At 39.4% G+C, this 19,287-nt stretch overlaps 1 protein-coding gene across 2 annotated transcripts; it reads right to left on the bottom strand.

Moving 5' to 3' along the window:
* Positions 1–1,223: 1,223 nt before the first annotated feature.
* LOC128726962 (protein unc-79 homolog) lies at positions 1,224–17,891 on the bottom strand. 2 transcript variants are annotated; one of them, XM_053820811.1, is made up of 28 exons: positions 17,837–17,891; positions 17,415–17,534; positions 16,917–17,249; positions 15,730–16,238; positions 14,026–15,148; positions 13,810–13,952; positions 13,608–13,736; positions 13,450–13,545; positions 13,135–13,267; positions 12,065–12,112; positions 11,231–11,310; positions 9,940–10,057; positions 9,491–9,839; positions 9,244–9,416; positions 8,603–9,163; positions 8,407–8,478; positions 8,107–8,252; positions 7,068–7,874; positions 6,455–6,995; positions 4,851–5,260; positions 4,405–4,764; positions 3,945–4,123; positions 3,708–3,862; positions 3,245–3,576; positions 2,788–3,174; positions 2,532–2,710; positions 2,020–2,443; positions 1,224–1,922 (listed from the first exon to the last, which is right to left on the bottom strand). In XM_053820811.1, exons 1-28 carry the CDS (start codon positions 17,889–17,891, stop codon positions 1,629–1,631), a joined length of 8,256 nt encoding a protein of 2,751 aa, XP_053676786.1. In that variant the 3' UTR covers positions 1,224–1,628. The 2 variants fall into 2 exon arrangements, with proteins under 2 accessions (XP_053676786.1, XP_053676788.1); XM_053820813.1 differs by having other exon boundaries at positions 6,461–6,995.
* Positions 17,892–19,287: the final 1,396 nt, after the last annotated feature.

Raw genomic sequence — 19,287 nt, 5'->3', positions numbered from 1 at the left:
AGATCGGGTGAAAATCATAAACTGGTTTCCCGCTGCAGCATGCGAAGTGGTACGAGTCAACGTTTGCGCTCCTAAAGGTTTTGATATCCATCATGTCCGAGAAAAGTCGTTCGTGGAACAGAACGTGGTCTGTGTCTAGGTATAGGTATTTCGTGGCGATCAAGTTTAGCTGAAAGGAGGTTTATGCTGAAAGTAGGCGCAGCGGATGATCATCCGATTTTGGGAAGCTTAGTTGGCAAGGCGCTATCCGTCGTCGTTCGTCAGCTAGTGGAAGTTGAACTTGCATATTGGTTTATACTCTTCTCAATGTCCGACCTGAGTGTTAAAGTCTTCGATGGCAATCTTTACGTCGTGCTTAGGAGTTGGTATATGGTTACTACCCAATCACTCTGTTCACCAGGAACCCAATCACGTATCACCAGGTCCTGCCATTGTTCCATATAGGTTTCCTTTCGTTGCAGTGTTACGAAGAGATAAGCCTTCTCTTTGTCACCTGTCTCGTCGGCAGACCAACGCGTCTTACCTGTTCAATGTCCCATAGTAAACCAGGACAAGAGGGTCGCTTGTTTGATCAGACCAACCCATCCTCGACTCAAATTTAGCCACCTCCTCTTACCTTGCTCAAAGTGGCTTGCTTAAGTTTCTCAATGTTCTGGCTCAGTGCAGTGTGCGCACGCTCCATGAGAGGATAACCGTTGTCCAGGATGGTTGATAAAGTAATCAGAGAATGATCTGAAAAGTACTACTGGTTTTGCGGCTACTAATTATAGTAGCAAAATATGAGCATTTATGATTTGCAAAAGTATATTTTTTCATCAAAGTATTTATTTTTCCTGAGGTATAAACTAGGAAAAAAAGCTTGAAAAGTCTATACTATGAAAATGCGCATGATCAACATCAAGGAAGTTGGTTGAATAATTTGGGAAGATGAAGAGTAATATAGATAATAAGAAGATGCAGGCTTGATTGAAAACGTGTAATAGTATGTATTGAATGGGATGATAAAGAATGATATTATAATTAGTGAAACGGGAGACGATAAAGATGATCGTACGGGTAAGAAGCTCATTGAACTATGGAAGAGTAATCGAGAATAAGGTTAATCGAAGTAATTTTTGCCCATATCAATTGTGACAATTAAGGTAACCCTTTTCGCCAAATAAATACATTGTAAATTGTTATAACAATGCGGATAAGAGTAGATAAAATCAGGTCGTTAGAATAATTTTTGTTTTTTTTTTATTTTAAACACTGTATCAATACACACATCAACATTTTTTTACTAAATGTTCTCTTAAACCTCCCTACTCCAATAACTTTGAAAGATTCTAAATTTATTAGGTATAATTCACAATGTTTCATGCCTCATATGTATTTGAGTGTTTATTGTTGTTATCTGTTATTATTTTCTAATTATACGCAGCCTACACATTACGCCGAACTGCTGCAAATTCACTGTTTAACATTAAAACGTTGTTCTTCGTGCTAAACTTTCAGCAGGGAAAGTTATATCATTGATGATATGCATCTGCTATATCATTGATGCTTCTCTATAGATAACAAATATTGTTATATCGTGTATGTTGCAACGTTATAACAGATATAAAATGTAACGTCAACGTTTGTTTTTAAATGGAGTAAAATTGTGTCGCCGTAGAAGATTGCAGCTCTATCTGTCCCATTTTAAATTGAAGGCGCTGCAACCACTTCAACAGTGCTTCTGACGCATGAAAATCTTGCTCCTCAACATTTGGCACAGCATCACGGCAGTTTTGCAGACGAACGTGAAGCGTTCCTGATAGTTGTGTATTCGAGGACAATACGGGCGTCCAAAGAGGCAATAATTTGGCCAAAATGGTAGATCTGGTTTCCTTCAGCGACTCAAGTAAACCCAAAAAGTGTAAGTTTACACTCTCGGAAAGCTGCGCTCACAAACATGATAAAAAACAATGAGATTATAAAATGTTAAAAATATATTACGCCTAATGTTATAAAAAGCTGTTCAGCCAAAAAAATTACCTTTGAGTGGGATATCAGCTGCAAGATGCACGGTGTTACCTTAGCCCAAAACTCGAACAGCACACTTAGCGTCGTGTTGTACGCTTCGGATGAAATTGCAGCCAAACTAGCCACTTGTTCCAGATAAACCGTCCATAATTGGCACAGAGTGAATGCGTGAAATAAGGACGACATGTGTAGAACCGAGGTCTTTGACTGTTCGGCAAACCCAGCAAAAATCACTTGTACATGATCAGCAATGTGACAGCTGGCTTCTTGTGGCACGGGTTGTATGATGAGGATACTGTTCCGTAAATGAGTTTGATGCGGTGCCGCCGTACCGGTGCCTATACGACGTACGACCAGTGCCGTGTGCATGAGCGAACCCATTAACAACCAGGATAGTAATCGCATATGGCCAACGCATTCGGTAAATTCCTTTGGCCTGGTTGATAGAAGAAAAGAGACCAATAAATTAGAGGTTATCGATTATTACGAATAATACGCTTTTCTTTCTATCTGAAACCACTCACCCTTGTTGCAGTGATGATGGAGCATTGTTCAACCAAGGTAAATACTTTGAAACTGTTCGACTATCCTTTGAATTCCCACGAGACATTTCTAGTGCGAGATACTGCGCGATCGCTCCTTTCAGTACTCCGCCGATAGTATCTTCGCATAATCCAGGTGTGGTACTAGATGCCTTCAAGTTCTGCAATTGGGGTGTATTTAAAGTCATTACAAAACAATCATACAGTTAAGGCACTAGCCGTTTCTTTTTTTACCTACCTTTATTTTACTTAGTGTATGAAAATCGGCCAAAAATTCGAGTATATCATTCAGGTAGGGCTGCCGCATACACTCTGAAATGTTGCAGTTTATGTGTACGAGCGAGTCCCCGCAGGAGATGTCTCCAATGATGCCCGGTGGCAAAATACCTCCAGCGTCTTGCAGCAGGAATCCTACCAGAAGTAGCAAGTTGCTATCCGGTACGTTGGTTTTGAATTTCAATGCCTGCACGAGGTCAAACACTATCTGACGTCCTAGGTACAGCTTGTCGCGTTCCTTCGCAAAGGCTCGTCCGCTTAAACTGCATATTTCGACTAACACTTTTTGTGTCAAATGTAGGTTTTGTATGGCGTAGCTGATTATTTTCGAAAAGGGTTCCAATATATTCTGTGGAAAAAAAAAACATGCAAGTCCGTCGATTGACCAGTAGATGTTACCAAAGGCTGTACCGGCTTACCTTCGATAGTTGCGGCACCTTCAACAGGGCCACCATGATATCAAGTAAATGCTCCGAACCGCTTATGCTTCCCAATATCAGTATTACGCGACGTAGTAAACTGTCCACTGCTTGAATTACTGGTGACCATACACTGCCAGCTATGCAGTCTATCGGAACACACTGCAGATACTCGGCTAGGTTTCGAAAGATAACAGGCAGTAGATCGATCGGGAGCGTTTTCTTGGCGTTCAGAGTTTCCGCGAGCATTTGGATGGGGCTGGTTGGGTTCAGCTCGGAAAAATCATTCAAACTGTTTGACACACTGCGGTAAAACCGCTTGCGGGTTGTTTCTGCAGCGTAGTGAAAACAAAACATTAGCTAACTTGACCCACATTCGGTTTCTTTTTACACCGTATGCCAATCGTGATGATCATGCCATGTATCATTATTACTAAACCGTGTACAACACATGTTCACTTACCATCTTTTTGAGACAGAAATACTTGATAAAAAACACCATTTGGAGCCAGTTGGTGCAAGACACACCGTATAAATTGATGAGCTACCGATTGTGACCCGCCTGGCAAATGAGTGAGGCTTTCGCAGCGCCACGGAAAAGTAGGATGCAACGAAATTCTGCAATACACGAACGGAGTAAATAGTTATCAGCACTATTTTCAATTATAAGTTGCAAATATTGTACAACATTCCGAACTACCTTGAAACGATGGTCAAAATCTCTGGTAAGAACGGCGCCCCGAGAGACGGTTCTCGGTGAATGAACGTTCCAAGGGCTATCAACATGATACCCATTTCTTCATCAGTGTACTCCTCCTTGATAGCCCCACATTCGGAGCAACGGTCACAAATGCATTCATCACCTATTCGAAGACTGCTCTGTAGGTTATATTAAAAAAATACGGTCAATAATGTCGATTTCCTTTTACAATTTTTCAAACACCTGTAAGTGGTATCCTAAAACAATGTTATAGACTTAGCAATTGTTTAAAAAATTATTTTAAGAACACTTTCTAATGGAAAGCGTAAAAAAACAAACTCGCAACTCACAGAAACTCAGTTTCCTTTAACGTTTCATGAAAGAAAACCAATTTAAAAATGAAGATTTGCTTGAAAAGTAAAACGAGGGTTTTTAAAATATCTGCGATGATTATGCATACCGACTTCTCGGGACATGAAGAGCTTTCTGGATCTTCGAATTCCGATGCATCATCCCTAGTTTCTGGCGCCCACGAGCCAGCGTATTTCACTCGTGTATCCTTCTGGCTGTCGCTGAACAGTTTCGTCCGTTTAGTATACTTTTGTGCAGACTGATTGCCGACACGGCTGGTGCTACCGTTGATCGGCTCACTTTCTTCATCATGTCGCGCAATAACATTACTAACGACAACGCCACCGAGATCACCGGAACTGTTGCCATTATCCAATGCTTGCGGCGGAGATTCCAGGGCACTTTGTTTCATTAGCTTCCTTGGCGACGAAGATGATACATCTCGTAGATGGCAGCAACTGTTAGCGCTCTGGCGAAATTCAATATCCGGAGAAGTAAACTCCGTTAATTAACCATACGTTGAAAGCAGATTTTTACAATTTAATGGCTACCTACATCAGATCCATCATCGGTTGTGACGTTTGAACTAGTTGCCTCTGTTAAGGCTAATCCGTCGCGTAGTCGTTCCACAAGAGTACTAACTCCTTCCGAACCAAACTGGCCGATTGGCAATAGACGCTCTGGCGTTGGTATTGGTAATTGCTGAATATAGGATTTGGTTACCATAGCTGGTATGTTAGCCTTGCAATGGCTAGATGTTTTCAATGATTCGACTTGCTGTTCAAACAACTTATCTTTTCGCTCATAAGGATCTGCAGCGACTGAAACATTCGTGGGATCATGGACTCTGGAGGGATCGCAGTATGGTTTTGATCTTTGCGAACCACATGCAGAATCGTCGTTCGGTGGTTCAGTGAAACTTTTGCAATCAGTTATAGTTGCTTGTTTCTTGAATACTGTCGGCTCTTTTTGAAAAATGCAAAGAAGAAAATGTTTGTTAAAAAAAACTAGCTTAAAGATATTGGCTTTAAGATATTATTTAACTTTTCAATAATGGTTGTATAATCAGTTAATCCAATGTAAATAATATCCTGTGACAAAAGTTTTGCATTATTCGTTTTTTTTATACCATATATCATTCATTTTCTATTTCTTTACATATTTGTTTGTTGTCGGGAAGTTCTACAGCCAAAAGCGTTAGAATATGGTACAAATATACCATGGTTTAAATCTCGGCTGAGCCAAGCCTCCTCCGTACCCAGGGCTCTTTCCTTTCTGTTTCATTATCATTCTTTATCTACCTTTTTTTAATATGTTCACTTTCTCCCAGGGTTTTTTTTTAATTCCTTAAATTACTTTCTCTAAGCTCTAGTGGGAGCTCGATAGCCGAAACTTTAGCGTGCGGCACAAACACACTATATAGTATCGAGATCGAATCTCGTCTGAGCCTCCCCCGTACGCAGGACTGACTATTCAGCTACGAGTAATTAAAAGTCATTAAAGCCTTGACTAAGTATAGCAAGGTAGGCCATGTCATGTCATTACGACGTGCTCAATTGTGAGCGGGGGTCAGTAAAGAAGAAGAAGAAGCTCTTATGATACAATCCAATAGACAAAGGTAGATTTTTAAATCTCGAAACTGATAACATAGGCCAGAGGTCGGCACAGTTTTTACTGTGGCGGCCAGACAGTAAAAATTAGCCAGAAACTGCGCGGGACTTATGAAACAAATCTTTAAACATGTGAATAAGACGAGGCTGAATTAATAATACAGCACAACTGCAAATTAACACTTTGACTAGTTTCTATTTCACCAAAATGTGGGATGAAATACGATTGTTTCGAAAAAAAATGTAGATAGATACGATTACGTTGGTGTTGATTTTGGATTCGAAGGTCAAAAAAAAATCTGATATCGTTATAATTAGTTTTTATATTCTTCATAAAACCTACAAACATTTTCTCTCGGGCCGGACTATGCCGATCACTGCCATAGGCTATCACGAATATTAATCCATAAAAATCGAACAATACGATTGTGTATTATCAGGATTGTCATTGTATCTGGCACATACGTGGCACACAAAATTCTAAATACGGCCAGGCCGTTCTTTAAATAAATAACTAACTAACTTTTTCCAAAATTGCTCAATGCTTACCTCGACCATCGCATAGTTGGTTACCTTTTGGTGCTGCTTCTTTGGGTTCATTAGAAACACTACAGCCGCTGCTGGTGTTTTGCGTAACGACGATGGCTTTCTGAACATTGGCAAACGGATTCAGCACTGCTTGTGCTTTCGGCTGACCAAGCATCGATGACGTAACCATCATACGAACGCCTTCTTGTACCGAACATTTTTGTGATCCCATTTGAAATGCTGCCGGTATTCGGAAAATGTTACTACCAGTTTTTTCTGGCTTTTCGGTCTTATCGCTAGTGAGGACCTTTTCCGGATCGCACTTGCTTTTATCAATAATGCTGCCAACAGAGTCCGTAGGCTCGCTGGTGGATCGCGATGATTTTTTAGATTTTCCCTGCTGATGCTGCTGATGTACACCCATTGTCAATTTAGGGGCGCCACATAGTATGGTTAAGTTCGTTCGACTAAGACTAGCTAATCCTTCCTTGACTTTGCACCCCGCGTCTGGTTTTAATGCATTCGAATCGTCATCATTGCTTGCTGTGTCTTCGAGCGATCCCTGTAATGAGTAAAAATGTAAAGTTACGGAACGAGCGTTCGCTAGCGGATGTTTACTGGCATAGCAAAATACCTGCACGCTACTCTCCTGGATTGTGCTGTCGCTAACATCGCTTTCTGGGATGACGACAAGTTCTGATTCGGTATCGTCTCCATCGCCGTCAAGAAGTTTGCGATTCTTGCTGGTAACCTTTCCTCTGGGAGTACGCCCCTTCGAAGCCTCTTCACAAACGTACTGCGAGAGCGAGGCCACCTGAAGGGGGCTGTAGGGTGGACTGGCATCGATGATCGTGCGTTTGTCATCCGCTAGCTCTGAGGTAGCACCAAGAGACGGTTGACTTTGGTTTCTTAAACGAGTTGTCGAATAATCCATAATAATGGTGGTTGGTATACGGCGACACTTGTGAAACTGTGCGTCTAGTGAGTTAATGACAAGCCGTATCAAATTCTGCACCTGATCTGCCATCGCAGCTTGATTGTACTGGTACTTGTATAAAATAACCAGCAGCGACATCAACCAGTTTCGACGTACGTGGGGCTCCAGGTACCAGATGGAAAAGTTGTACGTTACCACATTGCTGTGGTGATTTTGATCGGCCCCACCGCTTGTCCCCGATTGGAAGAAGCCACCGTTTGCTTGGTTCGGTGCGAACAGTAGCAGCTGAATGACGGTCGGCAGTAGCAGCCAGCCCATTTGATGGTTTTGATCAAGCACCTGCGGAAGATTGGCCATAAACGCGTTGAATACGGATGAGCAGCGCAGGCGGGCCGGCGTCACGTGGAAGAACTTTTCCCCCTGATTGTACCCTAACAGCAGATACAGGTGCCGCAGCACGATGGACTGAATTTTGAACAGTGGTTTCTCATCCGTCGGATAAGCCTGCGAACACACGCGACCGCATATGTACGGCCAAGTGCATCGTGATCGTAAAAAATTCGTGGACCCGAGGATTACGGGCAGGGAAAAAGGAAAGACACCAGTAAGGGCATTCACGAAAAACGAAAACGGGAGCATACGAAGGAAAACACAGGAAAAGAAAGAGAACGTTAAAGAAAAGAATCAAAATGAGCTAAGTTGCTTCAGCATGATCAAGCCGGGCACACAATCTCACCAAGTCGGGCCGAGACATGAACTGCATCAGTAGAAAAACAAGCAGGTGGATCGTTTCCTTGTCCGCTTCTTCGAGATCGATCACCCGGTACAGACTACCCATGTGAAAATCATCATTTGGTCCGCTGATCGAATGAACGTGTCCATCTGGAAACCACAACCAAAGCCGTCGCACGTGAATGAATTAAACGGGACAAAATATACAGAAAAAAAGCAAAAATATTAAAAAGCAAAAATACGAAAAAAAATCATCGTTATTTCATTTTGCACCGCACTACTCCCGTATGGTACATTCGCTCACCTAACCCAAACCGAGAGCTTTTACGCTTCAATATTGGCGCGGACACTTGGCGGCTGTAGACTTTTTCTTTTTCTGAAATTATACCGACCCAAAGTGGACGTGAAAGGAAAGTCAATAACACGATTTAAATGACGGATTTTTGCTGGCTGCACTAAAATGCACCGGACACACACAGCAGTGTGCCGTATAGCATTACCCATTTTTGATTCCTGACGCGGTATGATTGTTGCGGGGGCGGACATCGTACGCTTGTACGGCCACTTGGTGCCGAAGGATGCGCTTAACGTTTTCGACATGCTTCCGGTGGTATCCGACTGACTTAAGGCTTCGCGCGCTTTGTTTATCTTCGTGGAAAGAATCTCACTACCGTTCTCACTGTTCCGCAAGTCGCGTAAGTAGGAAATATCTCCGGCACGCTCCAGATTGACCTGCGCCTCCACGAACAACGTGTCAAAGCGATTGAGGAAGAAATCCCATGAGAGCACTTTGCGATCGGACAGCGAGTTGTGTAGTTGGTATATTGACTGCAACACGACAGGCCGATCGATGATGAATTTATCAAACTGGCTCTCGAGGCAATACAGCAGCGCTTGAATCGCGTAATCGTGGATTGTTCCGAGGTACAAAGTAGCACGCTGCGCCACGTGCACATTGAGATCATCGCATGCCGCTATTAGATGGCAGAAGGCGGTAGCTAATGACGTTTGCAGGCTGACCTCCGCTCTCAGCGGGGTACTGTCCATGAAACGGGTTATGACTAAAACGGAAAAAAACAAATGGCAATTCAGTAAAGTATTTGTTTTCCTCTGTTGCGACCTTTTAGCAATTCAACAGTACCAGTTACTCTTTCCACTGCTTCGAATCGAACTCTCCAGTCCGCATCATGGAAGGCTTCTTGTACTACTTTCCAGAACACATCTGACCCCATTGGAAGCGTGATGCAGTGTAGCAAAGTTGGCACCGTCACTTGACATATGTGAGACTGTGCGGCGGTGCATAGTTCCCATAAGCTGTAATGAGCACGGTAAAATTGTGTTATAAATCTCGACCCCTTACGCCTTTTGTGCGAACCCCTAATACGCACTTTTTGATAAGCATGTTTTCCTGGCACCAAATGAAGAACCCACGATTATCTCGGGCCGCCTTCACGAATGCATCCCCGTGGAGTACCATTACGTTTAAGCATTGCAGCACATAGTATAGTATGTCCGCCTTGTCGATGTTTGGAATTTCCTTTAGTAGCTGATAGATAAACTGAAGCGACTGGGGAAGCGTATCGATCGTGAACTTGAATTTTCCCACCGATGTATGCCAAAACTCTTCGTCTCCATCAAACGGATGAGAACCGTCGAGGTTTTCCGAATCCAGACCGCCTCCTTCGGAGCTACTCTCACCAATAACGGTTGGCTTGGCAATCTGCACTGTTGCAGTTGCTACCCCGATAAATCATAAAATTCGTACGAACGTTTATTTGGAATTGCGCATAACAAAAAATTGGCACGTGACTATTTCCCAGATGCACATTTTACTTACCTACATCGGCTTCCGATAGAGTGACCGATCTGGCTACGGCTGGTACTACTTTTTCCGAAGGCATTATTGCTGCCAGGTCTAATTGCTCAGATACTGTTTCTACTGTAGCGGTCATGATCTAAACAAATGAAGTACATATTGATTGAACAACACCATTACCATGCATTAAAACTCTTAACTATTCAATTCAGGACGTTTTACACCTCGTTCAAAAGGATTTTTCCCGATGCACGTTTAAATCTTAAAGTACCAGGTAGTACCATGTAATCACAACATAAGAAAAATTAACTAAAAGGAAACACAGTTGACTTTTGTTAAGTTAACCTGTACAAAGAAGAGATATGTTGACTAAATGGCACACAGTTAACCTTAGTGAAACAGCGATGGAGATGCTATCTAATAAATAGCTGGCGTACAAAAGGAAAAAGGCAGTAAAAAGATAATTGAGTCTATACAAACAGTATTATAAAACAACCAAAATGTACAACAAAATTGGTAACGGATCTTTACAGGAGCAGCACTGAGTACGAAAAATGTGTATTGTATCCGGTTCAGTAGTAGAAAATTACACAAAATTAACAATGTGCAACAGAACATCGTAGCATTGTAACACATGATACGAAACAGTATAAATAGAAACATACCATTCTATGCTGAATCGTACATCCTAGTAAAAGTTCAAAATATAAAAAAGAGCAGTGATTGCACAAGACTTTCTACGATGTTTCATAGTTTGAACACTTCTTCAAACACTTCATTATTTGCCAGTAAGACTATAAATATTTGTTAAAAAAAAACAGAATAGTCGAATAAACAATCACGTCGCCATAGTTTGCTATTATTACAGGCTATGTTTTTAGTATAATTGAAGATTTGCTTATTTGTACGATTTAATAAAGCGAAAAAGTAGTGGCATGTGGAGATCTTAGCTCATGACGAAAATCATTTTTCAAGAAGTTTAATAGAAACATCATCGTACAAGTTATTATTTATCAACTCAATTGCAAAAAAAAACCCCACAGAAATGCCTTTATTGTTAACCCATTTTCTTCTGTCCAAAACCATTCTCAAAGATTGTATATACGTGGAATAAAACATTGATACACACAAACGAGAATACGTTATAAACAAAATGTAAAAAAAAACATTGTGCAAAATCAATCATCAGCAGTATACGCTATGGTAATTGTAGCGGTTTGTAGTTGATAGACCATTTAAATATGTGCTGGTGTTTTTGACTCTTCGACACAGTAATATTTGCATTAGGAGATAGAAGACAGTTAATACATACAGAACAAACATGCGGCATATGTACTAATACACCACCAACCGAGTGAGGTTCCGGCTGTGGAACTGCTACCGGAACTGGACCTAAACGGAAAAAATGTTTCGATGTCATGTGTTCAAACATGAATAAGAAGAAAAAGAAGAAGAAGAAAAATAACAACAATTATATTATTACCGATTCAATTATTATCTTTATGTTTCCTGCAAATAATATTTTCGTTATCAGTGCAGATAGAATGCATGAAGCGGAATGCTGTCAGCAGCGGAACCAACAAGAAATCATATCACGTAACCTCACAACGATAACTGTACATGCACTACACTTAACAAATCTATTCTATCCAACATCCACTAAGTATCGTACGAATGGTTCGTAAAATTAAAAAAAAATATGCTCAACTGAGTGTGGGTACGTGTGAGATTATGTATTTAGTCAGCAATGAAAGAAAGAGCTAATCTCTATGTGACCTGTTCAAAACTGTATCAAATTGAACAAACCAACTAATGATCGAACCAATGTGCTATGCTGATTGAGATATTATCCCATTATTCAATGCTACAAACGATATAACTACATGTACGTGTTGAGACTACTGATAAAGTTAACAACGCTGCGGTTCAACTCCATTGACAAGTTCAAGCTTCAAACGCAACTGACTATACCAGAAAACAATTCAAAACGTGTGCTAGTGGTAACTAAAGCAACTACAAAAGTTTTTCTGTCGATGCGGTTGCACTAATGAAATATCCTATTAAATAATTTAATCATTAAATTGCGACGGCCTTAAGTAACAGATAAAACGCATATCAAATTGCAAGGCTATAGAGTAACATTCACCTGCCATAATAATGACTTTTCCGGCATCATCAAGAATAGAAGGCATGACTTATATTTTTTTGTTTTTGTATATTGTTCGTTCGTATGTATATCATTATTAACAATGTAGCGTGTACATGTTCATAAGACGATATTTTGTGATGAATTTAGTAGTGTATTGGTATGGTATGTTGATGTGTACCAGTAGATATATAAAAACGAAAGAGAGACATATACACATGTATATTAGGAATGGATGATCGATAATCGCGAGTTATTTTATCTAAGCACAACCAACATAATATCTATTCACTGGCTTTTTTTTGTTAAAGTTTACATTTATTTCAAAAGAATTGACGCACATTGATGTACCAGAGTTTTTAAAACATGTTGAAATACACTTAAAACTGAAACGCATATCGTTACAAACACAACGTTAATTTAATTTCGTTTCCAAATTTGCAGCGCACAACTCAGAGGATCAATTACATTGCCCAAAAGTATATTCTTAATATGACTGATGTCTAAGTACAACTGATTAACAGCGCCTCAGCTCATCAAAAAAAAAAAGTTTCCATAACCATAATACATACTCTACTCTGCAAAGCTAATCACTACCCTAAAACACTACCACTGTTCCAGGGCGGGTTAAAGGCAATTTACGAATCTATTTAATAAATTCCAGCATAATAAGGGTTTATCAGAAGAGATTTCCTACAACATAACATAATATTTGCTCAAGTGCGAAAGATAAAACGCGAGGTTTTGTGATATCTATGCGCATCGTTGCAGTGAGCCAACCCACTTTTTCAGCCAAATTTCGTAAGGTCTACCCTTTTTCTCGTATCATCTCATATATCAAATGACAAAATAGAATGAAACGAACTGAAATAGTGTTTAAAAAAAATTATATATATATATATATATATATATATATATATATATATATATATATATATATATATATATATATATATATATATATATATATATATATATATATATATATATATATATATATATATATATATATATATATATATATATATATATATATATATATTTATAAATTATTACTATGAAATTCTTACCTAATGGTCCAAGCGGTATGTGCATTGGTGCCATCGAGAGTGACATGTCGCGTTCGTTTGATTTTACTTCCTTTTCCAGCTCAGGTGGACTTTTGCGAGACTTTTCGTCGTCAATGACCGTTTGCAACGGGGGCTAGTGAATAGAACATTTATGAAAAAATGAAAAAAAAGACATGGTCATCATGTTCCGTACGAGGATTGTAAATCAGTTTCAAAATAATCCTTAAACAACAGCAATTACTGTTAAGTTACATTAAATAATAACCCAGAGTGTCAACTGACACGGAAGAACCACGGCTAACATTTAAAACTCACATCGGGTGGATTGACGGGATGAATTGGGGCAAGATATTGAACCAATTTAGTCGATAGCTGATGCCACATAACGGACGTTTCGCAATATGCACAATCCTGTGGGAACAATAGTTCTAATTTATATTGCTCTCGGCGCTCAAGCTCGTCATCAACCTTACCATCAGCCTGCAGCTATGATTTCCCATTCCGACATTAGCGGCAGTTACCATACATTTCAACAGTCGGCACACATTTTCTGCGACAGTGGTGTAGGTGCCTGAATGCGTCTCTATTTCCTGCAGTTCCATCTAGCGTGTGAAAAACGGCCGATTTTTAAGCGATTGGTTTAACGTCAACTAGTCTCAATATAAAATCGATTACCTGTCGTAGTAATATATCCAACATTAATACACAACAAGTTAGGTTATGTTCGGCATCGGTCGAAAATTCCATACACTTGCTCATAGGCACCTCATCGTCTGAAATGGCAGATGTATTGCCCGATTCGTCTTCCACCACTGGAGCTGTATTAGGAGAGAATAAACGAAAATCTGTCTAGTATCACGTCGAATGAAATCAATGACGTCTAAGGCATACAAATAGAGCTCCGTCTGGGGGGTTGCAAGTCTCTCTCTTTCGAATATTTTATTCCGCTCCCGCCACCGGAACTACCGCGAGTAAGGTCCTTTATTTTGTTGATTTCGGCTTGAACTCCGTGTTTCATGATCCGCACGCCATCTCCGAACATAGCAAATAGTTGTGATAACGGTATGACAATTTCCAATTTTGTCAAATTCTGCAACCAATACAATGCCTGCTGTTGTACTTTTGCCGTTGTCTTTTCGAAGCGAATTGCAACGAAGTTATACATGGCTCTAGCGTCGAAGCCCAGTGGGGACATTTCTGCGTCCAAAATTTTGTTCAGTACGATCTTTAGCTCGCTTAACTCCTTCTCTGGTACATCGTTCGTAATTGCTTCCATCCAGTGGGGCATTACCGTGTCCCAGATTTCCTGCGTAATAATCTCGTACGGTATCAGACATATTAGGCGTTGCAAGCCCTCCTTCAGATGGGACGTACGCGACGCTAACGAGTCCCAATGGCCTCCCACGCGAGAATACTCGGGAGGATGCGGTAGAAGACAATCGATGAACTCTTTATAGTGACTAATTCGAACTTCCTTTAACCAGCTGCAAATATGATCTTGCTTCAGTTTCTCCAGTGTACTTTCCGTCTGTCCATCGTATGAGTAGGCGGTCACGTGGAACCAGTGAAAAAGCATCGAAAGTAAGCGGCCGAGAATTTCTACTGGTGTGTCAACTGTTGGAGAGCAACGGCCAACCAGCAACCATATGCCGTAGCGACCTAGCAGTTGCCGTTCTTCAAGCGTCAATATGTCCACGGCCAGCTCTCCTCCGTTGCTTGTTGATGCATTAGCCTTAGCCTCTAAGCTTGCCGAATCCTTACGAAAATCAGCGTTTAGTGGCTTTGCCTCGCGCAGGAGGCTGATCACTGATTCTACTAGATACGTTTGCATTTCGGCATCCATCATCATCATCGGGGGCAAACTTCGATGAACGATGTGATCAATACCTCGACGGCTGTTGTGACGATTCCCATGGCACTGTAGACAGTAACGAATCGGATGGTTGCCATTGTAACTGGCACATTCGTTTGAAAAACAAATGGATACTGCCGATTTTTCATGTGAACGACAATTCTAAAATATGCAAGAGTAAACAAATTAGAAGTGTGTAGTAAGAACGGGTAGTGAGTAAACACATTGATGTAGGAAATTGGAAATATTGTGAATGTTATTCGTACAATAAAGCGAATGGTTATTTATATCCGGATAAATTAAGTTTGCAAATTCCTTAAGTTGATAATATATTTAGCTTTTGCATAACTTGTTCATACTCTATATCTGAAGTAATGATATGATTTTTATTAACTATTTACTGAATATGAAGAGCAATATGATTTTTTCCATATGAATTTATCTATTCTTCTCAACAAAGTGAATAAAATCGATCAATAATCAATCGATCTGAATAAGGTAATTTTGTAATGCACCGTAAACGACTTATGTGCAACATACTTAGGAATCATTTTCCCGTAGGAATTGGTGCTTCAATTGCCCTGGTTACGCCTTTTATAGAGCAAGATGATAGTTTGTTTCAAAAGTGTTATCTGATATTAATGAACATTTTATAATGGCGCGAATGTATCAAATTACAATAAACGATATACTACAACAGAGGAAAAGAAATCCTTGTATCTTGTCATGTATGGACTACTTACTTTGTTCTCGCACACCATAGAAACTTGCTGCATTGGGTGTAAAATATCGCCAAAGGTTAGATTCCGGTGATCGCGATGGATCTCGTTAGCACACTCGATGCACAAATAAAGCGGTGGCGGTGCGTCAGATGCATATAGAATGCTAATGCAGTGATCGTAGCAGACTTTGACAGCTTCTGCATTGCCTGCATTAGGGCACGATTCTCGCTGGCATACGAACGGCACCAGATCGTTGGTAAACTTGCACAACAATCCTTTACGATCGAAAAGGTTCGGATCGAATGCAGGCCAGTAGTAGAAGAGCAGCTTGGCAGCGGAGGCACGGGACATCGCTGTCCCGTAGCCGATAACGCAGAGTAGATCCTTGGCGACGTTGTGTTTCAAGCGCATTAAACATTCGAGTAATTGGCAATGGTGGGCCGGGTTAGTGGAGTATTGAAACACCAGCATAATGACGGCTGATACCGACTGGCACGCGTGACATTCCTGATCGTCGTCACTTTGTCGCGCTATATTATAGTCCGAATATATGTTGGTTTAAAGGTGTGGTGGATTATATAGGAACAACCACAAACGAATAATTAAAATCAAATTTGATTTTCATTGCATTTCATCAACTTGTTTAGCTTTCTAATGATATAAGATAGCGTATTTGTTTATACGAAAGTGTTATAATGCACACTATCAAATGATTTGCGAAGACTAAAAATGTTAACATAGCAATACCCAAACGAAAATAAATAAACATAATTATGTTTTAAATATGCTTCATAAAAAATAAATTTCAATTTGATTAAAAAATCGTTCAAGAAATTAAAATAATTTGCTTAATTTTACAAAATATTGTTTTGCTTGCAAAACACCCTATCAATACGTTTTTAAACTAATAATGGCCTTTTCAGTTACCAAGATGTACCTTAACTAAAGTATTATAATACAATCGATAAATTATAAATATTAAAAAATCAAACATTGATAAAATTTATAAATTATGACATATGAAAAATACGACCTATCTATATGACACATGAAAAATATGATATATTAATAGTCTAATACTTGAACACATGCAGAACTTATACTCCCAATGTAGTGTGTAGAAAATAAATCCGAAGCAATGTGTAATGAGCCATCAGCAAACAATAACTTTCACAAACTATTAGGTTTATCAAGGGGTTTCTACTTACTGATGGTAAAAGGAAGAATATAGTAGCAGAGATAGTTTATGATATCCTGGTGCAATGATGGTGGCAGAACTGATATACTTGACGCAGTAAGATAAGGAAGATTGTCTATGAGATCACGATCCAAAAACGGTAGTATACATCCCAAACACTGAAGAAACGCTTTCCCGAAAAGGTACAACCCAGACTGGATGTTAGATGCCACATCCAACAGCATTGTTAATGCGTTGTATAGATTCTGATACTCTAAATTGGGGTAACTTGACATTCGTATCTGATCTAGAGATGGATCTTTGATCATTTCCAACGGCGAACAGGGAACATCCTTCAAAACAGCTGCAGTGAGGTAATATTTACAATTAAATTATACATAATGAATAAATGCAATAAAACTACATTACCAAACACGGTATAAAGCATATATGGGCATAAAAATCATTACGTCTTATAGCCATTGTGTCAATTTGATATAGCGCACATTGTTTTCTATAAATTACTTACTCAATAATGTTTGCGAGAAGTATTTGATGGTGTTAGCTACGTCCGATCCGGTAGGTGCCGGAACTTGATTGCTTAGCAAGCGCACATGGTATTCATGCAGGCATCGCAATTTCGCTTGAACTATTTCATGGATAAATTGATAAACCAGCCAAAATAAAGTTAAAAAAAAAACAACATTTAGCAACATGGCAACAAATATTGTAATTTTTTCGTTTCCTTCTCTCTTTCTCACAAACAAAACCTCTCTCTATATTTCTCATTCTAACATACACACGCGCACACAGAATACTTTTCCTTTCCTATATACACTTTTACTTTCCATCTCATCCTACCCATCTGATTATTTAGCTCTCATTATCTGACTCTCTTTCTAGCCCTCACTCGCTCTCTGTATGATTTTGCATAATTTGAAATACACTTACATGCTGCTCCTCTGGTACCCATATTGATTAGTTGAATCCTAAAGCTGCCCGTCATTAGGATAGATTTTTGCTAATCTCCACTACTAAATAGACTCTTAGTCAAACTCTTCACAGATTTATAAACACACAAAATTGATTTAATTTAAGCGTTGTACAGCTCGAAGTGAATCATTTTTAGGGCGCTAAAGTAAAAAGTTAAATTTTCATCTGGATACCAAACTACACTTTTTCTCATGTCACATCTTTGCTACACTCGAAAGATCAATATCGGAGAAACTTTTGCCAATCATTATTCACAAACGGTTACTGTTTTATAAACGCTCTGCCACATTACAGTAAAAACCACAGTCTTTAGTAGTTACACAATGTTTCGCGTTTGTCGTAGAGCAATTCTGACACACACATATTTTGTTTAATAACCGCCCAGCCTCCGCAAAACTACTTCGATAAAAATGAATCTCTAACCTTCATCAATCTTCATACTTTTCTGTTGGTTGTGGAATCAGCTGTCAATTCTATTTTGCTTCCAATCGGTCATGCGCACATTGCACTGGAAGTCGACTGCTGGAATGTTTATAAACTGTCCATTGGAATGCAGACAGTTATATATATATATATATATATATATATATATATATATATATATATATATATATATATATATATATATATATATATATATATATTTATAGCGAATTCATGTATAGTTCCTTCAATAGTCATGAAAACGGTTTATCTCAAAAAGTCTGATACCATCTTCCTTACCTAATCCATCTCTTTTCCTGTCTACTATATCACTCCCACTACCTAATTGTTATTTCCTATTATGTCGTTAGATTTTGTTATCAAACCCTTTTTTCCCTTGTATTTTCCATGCAACCCAAATACTATATCCATCTTTCGATCAACCAATTCTTTACAATGGTGGTCCAGCCGACCCAGCCCGTAAAGCTGTAGGCTGTCCATATGAACGGAGGAGACGTGCTAGGCCCAAACTGTTTCTCTTTGTGCTGGCCGAGACCGGTTAAGCGGTTGCAGCGCGATAAGCGCGGATGGCGATATAGTGCGGATAAGTAAGTAAGTTCTTACCAATAATTTTTCCTTTTTTGGATTTTTTCTCTAGAAACAAATGAACTTCTTCATATATCTTACACAATTTTAAAGCGTTTTAGGGTATTTAAAGAACATTATTGGCATTTACATATTTTTGGAATTTTGCTAATCTGTAATTTCCCTCGCCGATTCGCACAACACATTGCTGCACATTACTCTTTTCGTCTTTCGTCAACATGTTTTTAGCTATAAATTTTTACCTTTTCTGGTTCTTCTCTCGCTATCAGTACGGTGTTTATTCCTATACACCCGATTTATTAATTCCTCTGCACTGATGTAAAGTAAAGTATAGTTTAGTTAGTTTGTAGATCGGAAGAGAAGGATGGGTGAGATGAATT

The sequence above is a fragment of the Anopheles nili genome, chromosome 3 (genome assembly GCF_943737925.1).
Source record: "Anopheles nili chromosome 3, idAnoNiliSN_F5_01, whole genome shotgun sequence".
In the NCBI taxonomy this organism is placed as follows: domain Eukaryota; kingdom Metazoa; phylum Arthropoda; class Insecta; order Diptera; family Culicidae; genus Anopheles; species Anopheles nili.
This window is presented reverse-complemented; position numbering and strand designations above follow the sequence as displayed.

Excerpts from the sequence above, each read along its gene's own strand:
- LOC128726962 (XM_053820811.1), bottom strand. The coding sequence starts at position 17,891 with ATGACGGGCAGCTTTAGGATTCAACTAATCAATATGGGTACCAGAGGA. Across the intron at positions 12,113-13,134 it reads CATACCGCTTGGACCATTAG|TCATGCCTTCTATTCTTGAT; the intron begins GTAAGAATTTCA and ends AAAAAATATAAG. Across the intron at positions 3,175-3,244 it reads AGGTGCCGCAACTATCGAAG|AATATATTGGAACCCTTTTC; the intron begins GTAAGCCGGTAC and ends TTTTTTCCACAG.